Source organism: Atta cephalotes, assembly GCF_000143395.1.
Source record: "Atta cephalotes unplaced genomic scaffold scaffold00021, whole genome shotgun sequence".
NCBI lineage: Eukaryota > Metazoa > Arthropoda > Insecta > Hymenoptera > Formicidae > Atta > Atta cephalotes.
Genome location: NW_012130085.1, coordinates 2,129,221 through 2,148,588, shown reverse-complemented (window position 1 = coordinate 2,148,588; position 19,368 = coordinate 2,129,221). Strand labels below are relative to the sequence as shown.

Sequence of the window (19,368 nt, the reverse complement as noted above, 5' to 3'; positions counted from 1 at the left end):
ATATATATATATATATATATAAAGGATACATATATATATATATATAAAAGAACACTTCCTCACTTTTTAACGGCAAAAGTTACTTTCTTTTATTCCGTGGCGGTAAATTTACCTTGGCAGTTAATTCCATTGTAACGTCCTAGCTACAATACATTTTCGCGATAGCAACCGACACTGTTTTCATGGAGAATCGTTGCACGAAGATAAATTTATCAATGAAACGGGACACAATCGTTTGCTATGATTACATTAAATGAACGTATGTGAAGGAAGTTACGCTTGACACGGCTGTTAAATGTTTATTTTTGTTTCAAGTCTGTAAATATTATCTCTTGCATTATATACCATCCGTTCATACTCCACGACATTGCCGAGGTGTCTGCGGACAACTAACACGAATTACTCTGTGCTCAGGACATCGACACGAGCCTGTAACCACCTTGCGACCATCACGATGCCAGGAACGTGCTTGATGACCGATGCGGTCAGGACAGCGGATAGTTAGTGATGAGGAGGAGCAAGTTATCGGCGTGCCGACGGCCCAAGTCACTAGTAACATGCCAGTCCTTGGTCCAAGCGTCGATTCAACTTCACTTCGAGGACTTCTGATCGCCATCTTCATCCTATTGTCCCTGCCGCGTTGTCGCTGCACAGATCTAGGTAAGTCGAATTCGAACTCTCATACGCGTCACACACCCAAGTTTTATGACTTCCGAAAAGTGCTGACACTCTTTTGACCCCTTTCAACTTCCGTCACTCTCTTTACAATCTTCTCCATTGTCCCAGAGCGGACTGTCGTCGCGCGAAGTCAGGAGGTTGCGATTGAAAATCTTATACGAAGCAATCCCGTGGAGACAACCACAAGAAGTTTCTCCGAACTAAAATGCTTATAGCCTCAAAACAAGTACGAGTATGTGTCTCGCATATCTATAATTTTTCAAAAACAATTTTTCACTAAAATTTAATTTATTCAAAGTTACATCAAATTTGTGATCTTTAAACTTCTTTAATATAAAATGTTATAAAAATCTTGTTACGCATGTCAATGCGAAACAAGATTTTTTAATGTTATTATATATTCAGTATAATTTTATAAATAAATTTTGTAATTTTATTAATTTCAATTTAATTAGATTCACGCTATTCTTATTGAAAACTTAGTGTTTGAAAATTGTATAAGAACGAAGAGAAAATAAATCGTATGATGAAATATGAAGTAAATCAAACTCTATAATAAACTAACTGCCGCCGGCAACGTGTTTATAAGTTAATTACAACATCATCAGTTTTAATTGCTTGAAAGATTGCTTTATTACTTATCGTTCTCTTATTTTACTCTGTTTTTTAATATTTTTTATTCACGATCGTACAGTCTATTTAATTATAAGTATTTTTTTCATCAATGAAACACTTTTATAAGGGCAATGATTAAAATGTGAACGATTATAATGTGAACGTTAATATTATTTTTTATTACACTGCTAAATTGTACAAAAAATTCAGAATACAACATGTTGATAAGGAAATTTCGCGGACAAGACGAAAGTTCTTTTTGTTTGTTGCGCAAACGGAAAAGGCATGACAAGACCGAGAATGCGTAATGATTTTTTTTCTCTATCACTGAAGCGCATACGCAATAATACCATCCCTTCGTATATACACCTGGCCTCACTGAGGTATTGTACCCTCGTAAATGAAATGTCAGCCGCACGATGAATTAACAATACTATCTAATAGCTGCTCAGATGCAGACGAGCGAGAAACCTGTTTATTGTGCCGATTCGTTCTGGCGTGCCACGCTTCTGATTCGTTGTTTACTGCTCATCCGTTATATTTTTATGCAAATTAATTATTGCTTGGAAGACGATGTTGCGTTAAATGAAAGTATTTACTTTAAAACAAAGAGAACACATTAGCTTATTTTTGTTCGTATTGATATCCATGAATCTTCTTTTGTGCTTTATATCATTTACAAAATAAGAATAATTTGAAATTATAATATTTAAAGTATGTAGAAAAGTTGTTATAAATTTATATATAACATTTTTTAATATTTCTTTCATGCATTTTATATTTATAAAGTATTAAATTATTATTAGATCGTTATTATTAGATTATTAAATTTTTATTATTATTTATTATTTAAAGATTTATTTGGGTCTTTTATCCAGCATCATATATATCTATTTCTTTAACTAATTTAATTTCCATATGTTAATTAATAATTAATATTTAAATGGAATAATTAATAATATCGTATAAATATTAATTATTAATTATTGACTATCATTATTGAATACATTTCAGCTTCTGGTGAATTGGACTGTCAATCACGTCACGAATCATTGAAATCGTTCATTATCCTACACGTTACGTGAAAATACATCGCATCTAGGATATTCCAATATGTCAGCTTGACTTATTGCTTTGGGCATGACACTAAAGCTCGAGTTCATAGCCGTTATCGTTGATATGTACATTGTATACGACATTGTACGATGCGTCATACTTTTGTACAAAGTACAACGATACAAAATATACAAATGTAAAAATATACAAATTGCCCTATCGAAGATATTGTACTTTCAAAATTATCATTAACACTTTATATATTACAAACAAATGAGGAAATATTAACTCTATTCGAAATTAAATAGAAATCATCAATAAATAGAAATCATCCTTTTATTAAAATAATACTATCGATATTTCATGTTCTTCGTATCGCATGTCTGTTTTGTTGGAAGGACACAATGCAACGATTGATTAACTACGACGAGGATTTTATTTGCTGCATAATTTTCGGACACGAAACATCGGATGCAAACGATTGTGGTTCGCTAAATCCAGGTTGAAAATTACAGTATAGTTCATTTCAATTTCACACACACACACGCGCACACACGCCACACACACGCACACGCACACGCACACGCACACGCACGCACACGCACACGCACGCACACGCACACGCACACGCACACGCACACACACACACACACACACACACACACACACACTGTATCGCATTAATGGATTCAGTATAAAGGCGAATACTAGATGCAAATACGATCGAGATGCGCAACCTGAATAGAGAAAGGAACTTTAACGTTTATTAGATAATATTATAATTTTACACATAAACATACGAATACAAACATACATACACGTGCGAGCGTATGCGCCGTGAAAATGTAAGATAACTTTCTCAAATTTATTTTCTCTCAAATCTCTTAGAAACTAAATCTAATTATTGAATTTTATTTGAGTCCCAATTAATACTGTAGTCTTTATATTCGAGCGCACAATATTAATTCCTTAAAATGAAGGAATTTTAGTGGAATCATGTTAAAAAAAATTTTCATTTTTGACATTTTAGTAAGTAATTCATACTAATGTAAGATATTAATTTTTTTCAAAATTTAGACTATGTTTTCCAACATGTACATTAATACGTGTAGTCTCGAATGATGTCGAACTAAATAATTTCAATGGATAATGTCTTCAAATTTGATGTACATCACAGAGTCTGACAAATTAATGAAAAATATATTAGTAACTGGATCAATAACTTCAGGCATTAAATGTGTAATAATTTTTTATTAAATTAAAAAAAGCAATATAAAGAAAAAACGTAATAAATTCTGATAACAAAGGAAAAGCACACCATTTTTATGAAAAAATGCGAAGAAGCCAGTTGATAGTGCACTGTAAAAGTTATAACTTCCATTTGTAAAATTTTTAATAAAACAGCAAACACATGATGGAAAGAACTTCTGCTAAATGGAACCTCGTTAAATGAATTATATGCCATTTATGCAATATATTAACTATTCTCAGTATTTCAAACAATTTTTTTCGAAATGTAATTTTGTAATAATATTTATCTTCTTAATCTCCAGCAGTCATTTCATCGCGTGTTTGCAATAACGAATTCTCACATTTATTTTTGTTCATGATTGACAACGTCATGATTGAATATATATTTTTTATATAGATTTTTTTTTTATATTTGTGAACATTATGTGTATATATACGCTGAATATAAATATTGAATTGTTTAGCTACTGTTCACTTGATTGAGTGTTTATCAAATTACCAATTCAGAAATAGATAAAATTTTCAGTTTATTGATTTTGCACGCTCGAGTAAATTTTTCCCTGTCTTTTCTGAATCCTCTGACAATCAATTAAAAGAAAAATTGATATATATAAGAAAAATGTAGATTTATTCATTAATAATGATATGACTATTACTATAGAAGACTTATAAACGAGGAACGCAGTAATCTCGCATTTGACATCTTTCGACATATTGAGCGCAGATTTTAGTCGCGCTACCGTTGGACCAGGTTTCACCGATATAATGGACGATAGGTGAAACGTAGGGGACAGTTACAAACACAAACGAAGTTTTGTTCGCTGTAATGCCGGCTCATGGAGACCATGGTCGGCCGGTAGTAGCTCCGGAGGCTGGGCTAATCCCACGTCCGCTGCATTCTGCAATTTTGAAACTTTCTGCCATAACTGCAGTACCGTAGTTTAAGCGTAGCGACGTCGCACGCGCGCGGCGACGAGGTATACTGGTTCGAGTTGACTCCCGTAGATTCGAAAATTTATCATATTCCACGTACATACATGCCGACATTGTCATTGGCCATTGCCAGTTAATATTCCTGCTATCGATTTTTCGCAATGATGTTGTGCAGACATTTTATACAATAGCGAAAAAAGATATCGGAAAGCATTGTTTTATTGCCGTCCTGCGCGAATAGTCGGCAATGTTTGTACATTATTTTACATGAATATCCCTCGTCTCTATAACGTTTCCGATTCATAGATATTGAAAAGTTGAAAGAATCTTCGTTTATACATCGAACCAAAATGCTAATAAGATGTTTTAAATTCATTTTTTTATGTTTTTACTGACATTTGTCTTGTTATATTAATAGCAAAATAAAGGAAAAGTGATTGAATATAACGTATTAGTTAACAATAAGTAGAGAATTAGTTAAATACCTATTCTACATTATTGCATTATAACTCGATTCGTTTTATTCGTGACCATGAAAATATCTGGTAACTCTCGTGGAGAAAAAGAAACCGGAAAAGAGAGGCAATACGAGCGTACTCGCTACGATTGTAAATTGCTTCTCGTATGTACCCAGCGGAATACGAAGTCACATGTTTGTGGCGACCGGCGTTTCCAGGGATTTCGTTGGAGAATTTGCACATCTCTGCGATAGTGCTGTTAGCGTCGGACGAGATTGTTGAAAATGAAATTCTTAGGTATGCCAGAATAAAATTATCGAGAATCTTTGACTGCAAATGCAAATATGTAGAATTAATTATTCAATGATGTGATTCGGCTGAATCCTCGCAAGTGACATGATCTATTATTCACCACGTCACCATTTTCCACTTTAAGTTTTTACCTTAATACGTGATATTAATGAAATGAAGATTGATATCAAATTTTGTTCAACGCCATCGTGAATTGTTTTCAGGACAATGCACTACGGCGTTAGGCATGGAGAGCGGAGAAATCCCCGATGAAGACATCTCGGCAAGTTCTATGTACGATCCTAGCCTCGGACCGAAACATGCCAGGTAAGAGAACAATCGTATCATGAAACTGCTGTCAAAGTAGGTCGACTATTTCTCTCAACAATACGACTAGTGTAATCATTGAGTTTATTTATCGTCACAGCAATTTTCTATTATCCTCTTATTATATTTTTTCAATAGAAAATATGAATACATTTTATTTTTTACAATGATTACAAATACTACTATCGAAATTTATAACTTTATATCCTTTTTTCTCATATTTCATCAATTTTTATTTCATCATACTTTTTTATCGTATTTTTTCATCATATTTTTTTTATTTTATGTTATATTATCAAAAATAGTCGAATTGTATTAGGTTAGAATAATAGTTTGTAGTGCTACTTCATTTGTATCATGTCTACTTAAAAAAAAAATTTAGCAATTATACCTTTCAATAGAGCAAAATTTCGGCTTTAAAAATCTGTTTTTTAAATTGCGATGATTTTTAACGGAGATACGAACAATCAAAAGATTAAATAAAATGTAAAATCTTTTTGTTTAATCCGCGATGACACAGTAACAAAAAATCTTAGAAACATTGAACAAAATCTTAGAAAAAAAATAATTTTATGGAGAAAAGATTAAGTTTTCACGTTAGATAGTTGAAAATTCTTGTAAGTTTTTTTATACACATGACACAAGCTCACAAAGTGAGAAGAAAATTTCCCATTTTGTCCAGCTCGTAGTTTTCTGTAAAAGTTACCAAATTTACAGAAACTCAAAAGACATGATCTTTCGAAAGTAAAAATTTTAAAACTTTTTTCTAATTTAAATTTCATTTATTTTTAACAAAATTACAGTTGCGTGAATTTTGAAGTTCGTAGCACTTTTATACCCAATCCAATATTTCCATTAAATTCAGAACGTACATTTGAAACGATTTGTTTAAAAAATATGAAAAACAAAAACTTACACAATAATTAAAAATGTAAAATAATTTTTCTCTACATTTTATAATTAATTAAAAAATTATAGTTTACTTCTCAAAACAGAGAAGATATAATGCAACACATATATACATATCACGCGTCTCACGTTAGAATTAAATTAGGTAATTGCCATTCGCATCATATTGTATTATCGAAATTCTTTTAACCTCGCAATGTAAATCGCGTGACACGAAGGAATGTCTCTCGAGCAATGGCATTAGCGCGAACCTGCTACATGGTTCACTTTATTTCTTATTATAACAGCAAGATTAAAATCACTAGCTAGTATGGCGTTTGCGTTCCGCGCCTTAGGTGTATTAAAATTTTAAATAACACGCGGTCTCAAAAGCACGGTTGTAAAACTTTGTTATCAAGAAACGAATGGGATGATGAAAGGATAAAGGAGTAAAAACCTTTTGATTCGTTTGCGCAAAATGACAAATTAATTTTATGAGCATCATTATTATTCTTCTCGCTCACGATAGTAATCTTTTGCCTTGTATAGTAGTTTTCTTTGTTGGTAGTTATAATTAAAACTTACAAAATTTTTATTCATATTTTCTTGAGAAATGCAGAAAGAAGTAACATTATAAAATAAAAATAGGATAATCGTTCTAATCAATTTATAAAAATCCATCTGTGATCGGTAACGAAGTAAAAAAAACTAAGATTGATCGCTCCGATGAAATTGAAGGATTATCATCCACGATTAGTGCATATAGTCTCTTCGCGCTCTCATCATTAATAACGAGTTTCCTATCCAGAACACGTAGACCGCAGAAGCGAACTGTGTCGAGCGGATCGATCTCGTCAACGATACGCGACAATTTACGGTAGGCTCTTTGCGCCCACCGAAAACCATGACACGATCTCCGATAATAACCGGTTTCATGTTTCGATACCATTGTTAGGGTGTCATGAAAAACAACGCCTATGTTAAAAAAAAAGAGAAAGACTACTTTTTTTGGAAGACCGTCGCGATACGATCATTCGTCTATCGTAGGCACGCTTGGCAATTAAAAAATTTTAATTAAACCATCATACGCGCGACCGATCAGCCGTGACGTTTTAATTAACGATCTACTCCGTAAATCAAAAAGCGGCCTACGCGACTGCATATTTCGAGGTAGATAGCCCTTGCTAGAGAGTTACGTCCTTCGAGCAAGTCGTTACCGGAGAGTTTCGGGATACACGGCCACACACAAGTCCGGTACGATGTAACATGGGGTAGGGTAGTAGCGGCCGAAAGGGAGTCGACGGCGATGGCAATGGTAGAAGGGGTTTGCGCTCGACCCCTACAAATTACCTCCAATTTCGTGTAAATTCCTCGTGCCTGCGTCAGCATAATACCTGTATTAGAACGCCTGGCTCCGGCTCTTAGGTGGCAATAAATCTGTATTAGAGCAAGGCGCCCACTCACAAAAGGGGTACGACACTCGGGACCAGTTAATTTTTCAAGACCATGATTCGTCCGCCATGTTGTCTGCAATGTTGCCCACCATTTCAATGACTATACTAGATATTTTTCTTTTTTGTTAATTTAGAATATAAACTCGTCTTCTTTACGCTTCTTTTATAGCTTTTATTTCTCTCATATTATTCAATAATATATAAATTACTAACTTTTATAAGAATAAATTACAATAAAAAATATTCTCTAAAACTTTTTTTTAAAGTGAATTGTTATTTTAAAGAGTGAAATCTCACTATTAAAGATTGAAGACTGAACTACTCTTTTTCAAAACTGGTTCAATTTTTACTTTTTAGAGTGAAATTCCACTCTAAAGAATGTATGAATACATATAAATAATATTACATGAGGATTTAATATTTTATCCGAATATCCATAATTTTTTTATTATATTCTTTGAATTTTATATTGTATGAAATATTTCATATATCTATATATTACGAGACGTAATAAAAACGACTTGCTTAAGAAAATATCCTAATGCGATTAGAGAGTTAACATCGCGAGGACGGCAAACGTATCAGCCGTAACTATCAATTGCGATTGTATAATTGGAGGATTCCCGGTTCTCGTTAGTAATCACTTTGGAAGCTCTCATCGCGATAAAATCTTTTCGATGTCACGAAGCGTGAGGGTATTCAAGTGAAGACACTCGGCGCCTGTGTTTCACGAGCTTCTAGCCTTGAATCTAGTTTCAGTCGCGGTAGTTCGGTAACTGATGCTTATCGCGATACACGTGTTATCGCGTCGTGATCCGCGATAACGCGAAATGCATCACGCCAACGCACGATATATATATATATATATATATAATTATAGATGAAAGATAGATTTCCATTATGAGAGGTCAGGGCTACCCTAGAGGGGCAAAGGACTCGGAGTAAGATATTACCCCATCGTGCGCTACTCCACGGAATATGATACAATGTGGCGTTAAAGTACTGCATTTCAAAGTACACGTATTCTGGTTCTCAGCATAACAAAATTGCATCGTATATTTTATTAGAGAGGGTTTGCGACAAGGCAACTACGCGACATTTTAAGGTCATTGTCATCCATTCTGCCAGACGGATAAGTAGAATATACGTAGTAAATAAATGTGAAAACGTAATTACATTTATTAGCCGGACGTAATGCTTTTCGCAAGTCAATTAGTTTTGCGCGACGTTTCATTCCTTTGTATAATAATATCTCAGTCGCTCAGTTAAATAAAACGTATATCATTCAATTTATTTTACGATTTTGCATTCTTACTTATACGTAATTAACTTGGAATGCTGAAGCTTATCATATTAAGTCACATTCTTTTTAGCTTTTAATATTCGCTTTACGTAGTCGTGATAAGTGTACATGACAACGTCCGCGTAAATAACAACTCGAGAACAGACAATGGAGGAGCAGGGAGTATACAAAATGCAAAAGGATGAAGGAAGTCACAGGACAGTGCGAGAAAGCGCGTCCACGCACAAAGAGGCACGATCGATAAAGGCCCGGACAGAAAAGTGGACGGGCGTGCCAGTACGTGCAACGAAAAAGTTTTTCGTTTTCATGTACGTAGTGTCGATGGCCATTCGTATCCCTTTTGAGTTGGCACGAAAAGGAGGCATACAAGGTGGCAGCTTGATGTAAGAGACGGTGAGAAAACATGGAACGGAATGTGAGAGAATGAGAAATACGGCGGGAAAAAACGAAAAAGGGAGTACGAAGACTCCAGGCATGACAAGCCGAAATCTTCGACGCGCGAAAAAGCAATAGGGGATGGAGGATGAGGGATCTTTAGCTAGGGTAAGAGGAGGCCAGAATCACGCAGACATAAACTGTCCTACGCCGTTACGTGTGCTTTCAGCAGTCGAAGCCGAGGAAAAATGGTAGCCATATTCTCCTAGCCTTCGAGCCTGGCTATCTTCCACTTTGTTACGATTCGAAAACCTCATGCCTCCGGTAGCTCTCTCGTTTCAGTGATTTATGTAACACCGTCTCTTCCCCTAGTATCTCGCCCGTTTTTTCTCGCGAGTTCGTCGTCGTCGTCTGATGGAACAGGCACTTGGCTGCGTCGTATCGCACCACCGGAAATGCGCTGCGCGTTTCATGGCTTAGGCCTCGCGTTCGCGTGACGATGTACTTTCGTGGTATAAATCTTCGGAAGGTTTCGAGGATACCCTGAGCAGCGACCGATCTGTCTTACGGCGCTGATATCTAGTTCCGGTAGACCGTTCTTCTGGGACCCGGGCCAAAAACAATAGAATTCTTTTGATAAACGAAACAAACATTCCGCACGACACGCTGTATTTACGTGCAACACGCGCAAAACAGATTCTTTGATGTGAGGATGTATACCGTGGATGAATTCTAGGGCATGATTCAAAAGTCAATCGTAAGCATGTTTAAAGAAGAGATTGCATAGAAAACAAACATTGCTCGTTTAAATTTTCATAAAATTAGATATCAAAATACAATAATATTTCTTTTTGATAATTAACATATACATTTATATTGTACATATACACTTATTTAGTTAAATGGGATAAATAATAATTAATAGAAATTTTTTTACATAATACGATATCTATTATTGTGTAAATTGTATTTTTTTACGTTAGATATTTGTGACATTTAGATAAATAATATTTATCAAACTGAAACTTTTAACAAGTATTGAATTATCTCGACTCAGATTCAAGAAGTCTGTCTTCTCGTAATTTTGTTATTCGCGGATCGTTTAATCTCATTGATGTAATCCATTTCTTAATGACAAAGATTTTCCTCTCATAGAATGATTTAAAACAGATGAAATAAAGATGAAAGACAAACTGTCCCTCGCGATAAAAGCGATAACAATCCTTTGTAAGAAGTCTTTGTCTTCGTTGTATTAATAGTCGTTAAAATACAACTAAATCGCTACAAAGATTATGTCTTATTAATTTATCTGTTTGTAATGAAGGTGCTATATTTCGATTCTTTTCTTTCACATAATGGAGTATATTATACCGCGCAATTCTCGAAGTTCACATTTTACACGATTCAAACAAACTCCTCCTCGTGAAAAAGTTAACCCAAAGATCTTTTTGCCAACTTCTCTATAGGATGCTTCTGATGATCACATGAAAATATCTAACATCTCGCGTCTTTTAAAATATCAGTGCACAAGGCTGTATCACGATATCGAATTCCCATGGAGAAGTTCGGCAGTCGATCTGCCTCAGAGAGATATTATTCTGTCGTATGCGAATCGGAGAGAACGTGGCGATAACGAAAATCTATTTCGTCGCTTCCGCGTTCCGTGTCGAGCGTGTGAACGTTGCTCCCTATATTTAGCTGCACACACAAACACGCCACATGCATGAACACCTGCACCGTCACACATAATATCTACACATATATCTACGCGTAGATATATGCATTTATGTGCATACGATACTTCAGTATGCGTGCATGTACACTAGCGCGATTTTCAGTTCCCGATTCATCGAATATCAACGACGTTGACATATCGGGGCTTCCTATCTTTCTCTATTCCTCATACTATCAGGAAATCGTGAGCAACCGAAATGAATTCTCCGTTAACGATTGCGGAGATTCGCCCATGAAATCGTCATTGATGCGGGCGTGACTCACCTTTCAAATTTTCACGGGCGCGCTTGATTCGACAAGTATATTCAAATTTTCCTATCAACTTTCACGAACATCGGCGCACAAATGCACATTTTCCGATCGCTTGCTACGTATAACATGCTTATTTATTTTTCTCTGAGGGAAAAGGTAGTTAAAAGATCATGCGAAATATTCTGCACTAGATGAAGCAATTCGTACTTTTCACCATGATATAAAAAAATTTATATTTTTAACATTCAGTACCATTAATTGTGATATTAACTCTTCTCATATATAGAATCGCCAGCAATTATAACGAAACCAACACTTAGTCAACGACTGTCAAATGACCGCAAAGGTCTGTCAATCAGTACTGGGCCATCACTGACAAATTATTAGCTAAAATAACTGAGCCAGTATCTGCCAGTATACTGGGTTCAAGTTATCATCCAATACTTAGCCAATACTGGACCAGTAGTTTGCCAATATTGTGCGAGTACTGTGCGGTACTGCACTTGAACTATGGCAGCCAGCCTGACTCAGTGTAAAATCCCATATAAAAATTAGTACACACGATGATTTTCTGATTCTTTGCATACGTAAGTTGTTCATATATCTGGGGTTATTTTTCATCACTTTTTACACGTATGTAATAATTATTAAATGATTCTTACATATACTTTAACGTTTTTAGAAAATATTTGTAAAATTGTATTAAAAAAAGGAAAGAGAAATAGAAAATAGAAATCATTATTTAACCTAGTGTGTTTTTAGTATTTAAAAATAGAAATATACGAATGATCAATCGTGTATTAAAGAAAAACTACATTTTATTGAAACTGAACTCTATCTAGCAATAACATGATGCTAAGAAATCCTCACGATTTCCTGAAAATATCCTTACAAATAGATACAATTCATACATTCTGCGCAACTTTCTTCTTCGGAACAAGATTTACGACACATGATGCTTGTTTTCCTGCTGGATTATTTGCGTTTTAGTAAATTACTAACATACAAGCACAATAAAGAACGCAAAATTTCTAATAATTTATCAAAATGCAAGAGAAACATCGTGCTTGTCATAGACTTTAAGCTTTTGCAGCTACAAATTTGATAACTTTGAAATTGTTATTCGTTAAAAATGTATCATTTCGTGTTGCTAAAAAAGAATCGTATGACATAACAACAGAAACGGCTTAAAAAAAAACATATCTTTCAAAAACATTGTATTTGATTAATACAATACACTTATATCATAAATAGATTAGTTGCACATACAATTTTTTTTCGAAAATGTAATTTCTGGAATACACGTTTCAATATCGCGAGAAAACGTATTTTTATTTCCGTATATTTATTTTCCGATAATAGTTATTAAGAGGTATTGATCAGATGTACATATATGATGACATTTGTTAAAACAATGCTGGTCAAAATATAAAAATATAGGTACGTTTATTCGTTAGCAACTCGATTTTTCATATCTGTACATGCACTGCCACTGTTAGAGGAACTTTTCAGTTCTCGTTGTTTCGAAAAATCACGAAACTCTCTCTCTCTAACGATCGCCGAGCGCCACGCTGGATATCGATACATTCACTACATGACTCGAAGTTTTAGATTCGTTGACAACGCCGAATTCTGTCAGTGCAGCTCGACAAAAAACGTTGGGTCGCTTAACATGACCCGCGAGACAAATATTCGCCCGAGATAGTTTCCGGTCGAGTCGACGGCGAATTGTGCGGGCTGTCGGCGCTGAAATATGATCGTCCAGACAATTTTCATCGTTATTCTGGACGATGCCGTAGGTTTTGTAGAAAAGTTTCTAAATTGTTGTGGATATTAATATTCCCTTATTCTTCCTTGCGATAAAATTGAAGAATTGATTAAATTATTACTACTTACGCAATTTATAATATTTGAATCATTCACGGCTGAGATTGGCAAAATATAAAAAATTACCAATATTAAACAAAAAGAATCAATATAATCCTCAATTCTATCCGATTATACGTAGAAATCATATATGAAAATATACACTAACCATTCTATTCTCTGTAATAACAATTCTTATCTCGTATGTGAAGAATGTTACGAAATAATACTGTATTTTAGTGGTCGAAAACGTTTTAATTATCTCAAGAGAAAATTCAAATGTTGATTGTCGTCATATAACTTATATGATCCTCTCACGACCTACCTTTATCCCCGAGCTGTGAATAATATTCATCTGAAGTGAGTGTTTAACACGACAATGAAACACATCGTCTTACATTATTTTGATCGTAAAGAGAAATATACGAGGCACATTATGGATCAGCTTTAAAGGAGAGTGATCAAACGCCGTCGAAGCGTCGAAAATGAGATTGTACCATTTGCAGATTGAGTTTGACTCCTCGAAGGCGTCCCATGGGATCGACCCGGATGTGTCCTGACTTTCCCTCCTATTTGCTCGCCTTAAGCAAGGGCGACGAGATAAGGTGATGCTGCGGTATTATAAATGTATATGCCAGTATCACTTTATCTCAGTTATCGCTCTTGATGCCAGACTGTGAAAAAAGATCTTCGATCGGTGTCATTGTAGCTAACATGCATACAGTAGCTTTTATGAAAGGCAAAAAAAAGAAGAGAAAATCTTAAATTAATGGAAAATCATAGTAAAGATGGAGACCATGAGAGAAGATAGAAGCTAATAATTCATAATGTAACTACTACTAAATTTGGATGATGACTTTATACATATCGTTAACATTTATCAAATATTTTTTTATTATTAGGCGGCAGATATTTTATATATAAGTATTAGAATGATTTAAATTTATGTTATAAACACGATATATAATTGACATATCACATTTAGTTTAATATTACATTGTTGTTGGAAAAAACAAATGGCGGAAAAGTTCTCAGAACGGATGGCGCACAAAGCAATTGCGTTGGAATATTAATTCAGATTATTTTAATCAAAAAATACAAAGTATCTTAATTTAACTGTTACTTTTAATTGGAAAATTTTAATGAAGCTTATAGTTTCAAGAAATTCAGAATAGATTGAGGTAATTGAAATCAGAGAAGCCTTTTAAGTGATATAATTTTGCCTCGGAATTATATATTCACTTTTTAATTAAATTATATACAATAAAGCTTATTGATTGTAAAATCAAATACAGACGCTTCTTTAAGATCAAGTCGCAAATTAAATTAAATGCGACAATTAAACAAATTTTGAGCTATCGCACGCTTGGTCGTTTTCATTAAAAAAAATTAGCTTTTTATTGTTGTATATTTTCCAGCAACAAAATATCATTAGTTGCAAAATAGTTGCAAAATCTTTTTTTAGCACGTTTGTAAAATCGCAATAAATCAACTAACGCAAGTCTAATCCCATGTAAACTTAGAGATCTGCTTGCGAGCAGCATATCGTTCATAAAATTCCTCGATGCGTTCATTATGAGCTTTTGCGTTCAAGATTGGTTATCTTCCCTGGCTCGAAATAATAACACAGCACGATTCCGCGCACCACTCTCGAATGTTACAGTGATTCGGGAACGTTTTAATATCGATGGCTCGACATTCCCAACTCGTATGGTACCATCTCACCCCTATCCATCCCCCGTTCTTTCCACGATGGTGCTGTCCGTTCGATCGTTGCGCGTACAGAAAAAGGAAAAAGTTTGCACCCGTGTAAAATCGGACAGGCCAGCTGGAATTTTCACGGATCATTTGGCTGATGGCATATTCGGCAGCAGCATTCCCGGCATATTCGATAACAATGCCCGCAAGCTCGAAAGATAGGTAGAATAATGCCTCTGTATGTGTATGTGTGTAAGTGTGTGATCGAATGCGCGAATATGCGTCGTTTCTTCTCACATCGGCACGGTGTAACCCGCGATGGTAGAGCATGTCTATGTGCACTCACTGCAGATGCAGTCCATGATAGTCCTTCACGTTATCTGTAAAGCTCGATCAAGCGAATGAACCGTGAGGACCAAGTCTCCTGTGAACCCGTTTCCGAGGATACATATAAGGTTAGAGTTCGATCTGTAAGAATACTTTCACAATGCGAAAACGACATTTTCTTAACTGATAAATTTATTTTATCTTAAATAACAGATAATAGATTGGATGATGCAATGTAAAGGAAGCGTGAAAATTTAATTATTTATAGTGTAGAAAGTATACATATAAAAAACACACATTATATAAATATAATTTATAGAACATGTTCAAACGCAAATATAACATTATTGTATTTCATATCAGTAAGTAAAAGTAAATAAGCAACTACAATTACTTGTTTTTATTGTGTCCGCTAAATTATCGAATGATAATACAAATACTAATTTCAAAATGGATATTTTTTATTTTTATAATTCTAATTACATTGTGAAACTATTTTGATCTGCAAGAATACTTTTACAACAAAGATAACAAAGATAATTTTCTTAAATGATAAAATTTGCTTAATCTCAATTTTCGATAACGATTAATTGGTACAATGTGAGAAAAAGCGTGAAATTAAAGTTTAAGATAAATTGTGTTCAAAATATATAGAAAGTAAAATATATATACATTTTTAGAACGCACATTAACTCGAGTAAAAATGATCGTATCTCGCGCGATAATAAATACAAAGAATGAGAAGCTACAATTATATTTTTTTTTCATTAAGTCTACTTAGATTGTATATCGAATGTATAATAATATAGTGAAAGATATCAATTTTCAAATTAACATTTGTATTAATTTGAAGATTGATATCTTTCACTATATTATTATCATGCGGTGAAGCTATTTCATTATATAATCTGCTATTATCATCTCTTTGAAGCTATTCTCTTGAGAACAAAGTAGTATATAATGATAAAAGAAAAAAACAAATATTCAACGAGTATCTGCTCATATCTTCTAATCTTTTATCTCTGAAAGCATGCCTATCATCACCTACCAGTGACATATTTTCAAAGCTGGATTTCTGTAATACGTGTGGAGCATTTGTTTCTAGAATAGCCTGTGTCGCTCGCATAACGGGTGTTTTTGTCTTTCGCTGGGTGACGTAACTTGCTCATTTCATGTCTAATTAGCGCGGGGATTAGCCTCGAAACGGTCGTAAAATGTCGCGCAATGCGTGCGGCCTGTACTATTTTATTCGTTTTCGTTGCTCTTCACTATCTTTTAAAAAATATAATAACAATTATCATCAAAATCACCACATCACGGGAAAATTTAATTACTTTTTACCAGCTATCCAGAGGTGAGACGAGGGGGTTCTAAAGCTGGGCACGCTGGAAGATAATAGAAGAAAGCAAGCAGACTCGTGCGCGCCCTGAATATAAATATGCCTTTAAAGAAGAGATAGAAGGTGATCGGCGCAATATTTTATTGCGGCTGGAAAATTCCAGGTTTTCCAAGTGAAATCAGACTGTTGCTGTTGTGGGATACAATATGCATACGTTCGTAAACGTGTTCGAAATAACGATCGATTTCATCATCGCGAAAAATTATAAATGAGAACGCGTACAAAGGGATGTGCAAATTACAAAATGGTTTTATTGATCGTAAGTAATTCAGCTCTGTAATATCTCTGTGATTCAATATTTACTGTACGTACACATTATATCAAATTTGCAAACGTACGCGGTATATTTCTTCACGATTAATAACTGGGAATCGCTCATTTCACTGTAAATTTTCTATCGTATTTATCATGATAAAACAATAACCTTAATTGAATGGATTACGCGCGGGCATTTTACAGAATTACGGAAGATATTTCGCAAGAAGCGCTTGAAATCCACAAAAACGAGAGAGAACGGGAATGGTTGACGCATCAATTTGTTAATAGCCATGGGAATTTCGCGTAAAAGGCAACGGGAAATTCTGTTCTATAGTTGGCCGAGCTGAATGATGTATTCGTTAGTGTTTTAGTCAAATGAAACACTGGATGCATATCTATGTGACGTTGCAAGATATTGTCATACGAAAATTATTGCTGGTAACAGGAACGCTGGCCTTTCATTTCTCTCACCCTCTTTAGAAGTCTTGTTTCTCTCTCTAGTTCACCGTGGCCCACTTCCAAATAACAAACACGTTGCGCGCAAAGCAGCGTGGATAGTAGCTGCGGCGTGTGGCGGTAACGATCGCGGGTCATTAGCAATGCTAATGCATCTTTCGACTGATGAGGCGGCGTAATGCTTCTGGTCGGCCCGTGGGCCAAGCTCTCTTACCTCTCGTACATTTCTCGAGAAGACCACTTTAAAGTCTTATACTATAGGATGGCTTGTCGGTTGGCTGCCGTAAATTGCACTGAGGAGACTATTGGCTTCCTATTAAGATCGCACTCTCCATCTATTTTAGGAAAAAGCTCATCGGTATGCCACATCGAATCTATATTGTTTTTTCAATTAAATCCTTCGAACTTATAGTGAGATATAGGAATATTTATAGTGAGGATCTAGTGTTATTAATAGTTCCAATATTGTTATATTTTATTTTACATCTTATAGTTTAACTATAAAAAGTTCGGTGTTATATTTATAATATCGAGTATTATATTTTTTATATAGATAGAATAATTTATTTTCTGAAAAAAATGACTATTATAATATTGTTAATTTTAATTAGTTTAAACTAAAATTGATGGTATTATCATATTTTTAGTTGTCTTCCTTAAATTGTAAAAGTTGCAATAAGCTGTTTTAATCATATAGATGTTTAATGATCCAAATTAATTATTGCGAGACAATAAACCGTGAATTATAATCGCAAAATTTTCCAGTATTCCTAGCAAATTCGTTACGTAACATTATCACTTTCACAAAAATCTCTTTCCATGAGAGGTTTTTGATTAAATACTTTCTCTAAGTAATGCATTCTGAACGTACGTTTACGTTTCTTGGTTTAACAACGGGCAGTCTTATATTTCTACGCTATGAATCCTTCAGGTTCGAAGAAGACACGTAAGAGAATTTTTACGACTCCCGGTACGCCTCTTTCTTTTATTTTTACGTCCAACTTACGGAACATCTGATGGTTCGTTCGAAACATTGATGATGCAATTAACGGGCAGAAGTACTGTAACATCGTCAATATTGTACCTATTACACCAAAAGTCACTTCTTGAAATAATGAAATAACAAAAACGATCTTATTACAAAACCTCTGAAATAATTTATATTTTTGAATTTTCAAATATTTTCAATAAAACAGAATTCGAAAATTAGAATAAAAAAATTTGTATTGTTATTAGATATTAATAATAAAATACTATAATAATAAAATATTAATATCTAAAATTAACGGAATTCAGCTTATTTTATCTCAGAAATTGAATCACATTTGATTTGAATTTTATCATGAATTGAGATAAATAGAAAATACAGACCACGAATAAACGTGAAGAGAGGAGAAAACGATTATTATCGATGTGTAACCGGGCAGATAACGATAAATAGAAATTTCGATAAATCAACCGTGATTCAGAGCAAATGACTTACGCATTGTATTGTAAAACAATCCGCTCTATTTAATTGTACGCATGCATTTATGACAATCAGCACTGTTGTGGAAATTCTCAATTTCTATATCCCTTTTATCTTTATCATAATCTCATTCACAATTGCGAACGGACGTCAAATAAATACCGTCTTCTTCATGAAATTGAATGCGAGAACACCAGTATGTATATATATATATATATATATATATATATATATGTGTGTGTGTGTGTGTGTGTGTGTGTGTGTGTGTATAGTAGTAGTAG

The 19,368-nt window shown here is 34.2% G+C and overlaps 1 protein-coding gene across 1 annotated transcript in view; it reads left to right on the top strand.

Moving 5' to 3' along the window:
• Positions 1–9,770: 9,770 nt before the first annotated feature.
• The window catches only part of LOC105619447 (discoidin domain-containing receptor 2-like), an 80,668-nt gene continuing 71,070 nt past the window's right edge, over positions 9,771–19,368 (top strand). The window contains exon 1 of the mRNA XM_012200965.1: positions 9,771–9,797. Coding sequence (XP_012056355.1) covers positions 9,771–9,797 — 27 coding nt within the window. The remainder of the gene's footprint in view (positions 9,798–19,368) is intronic.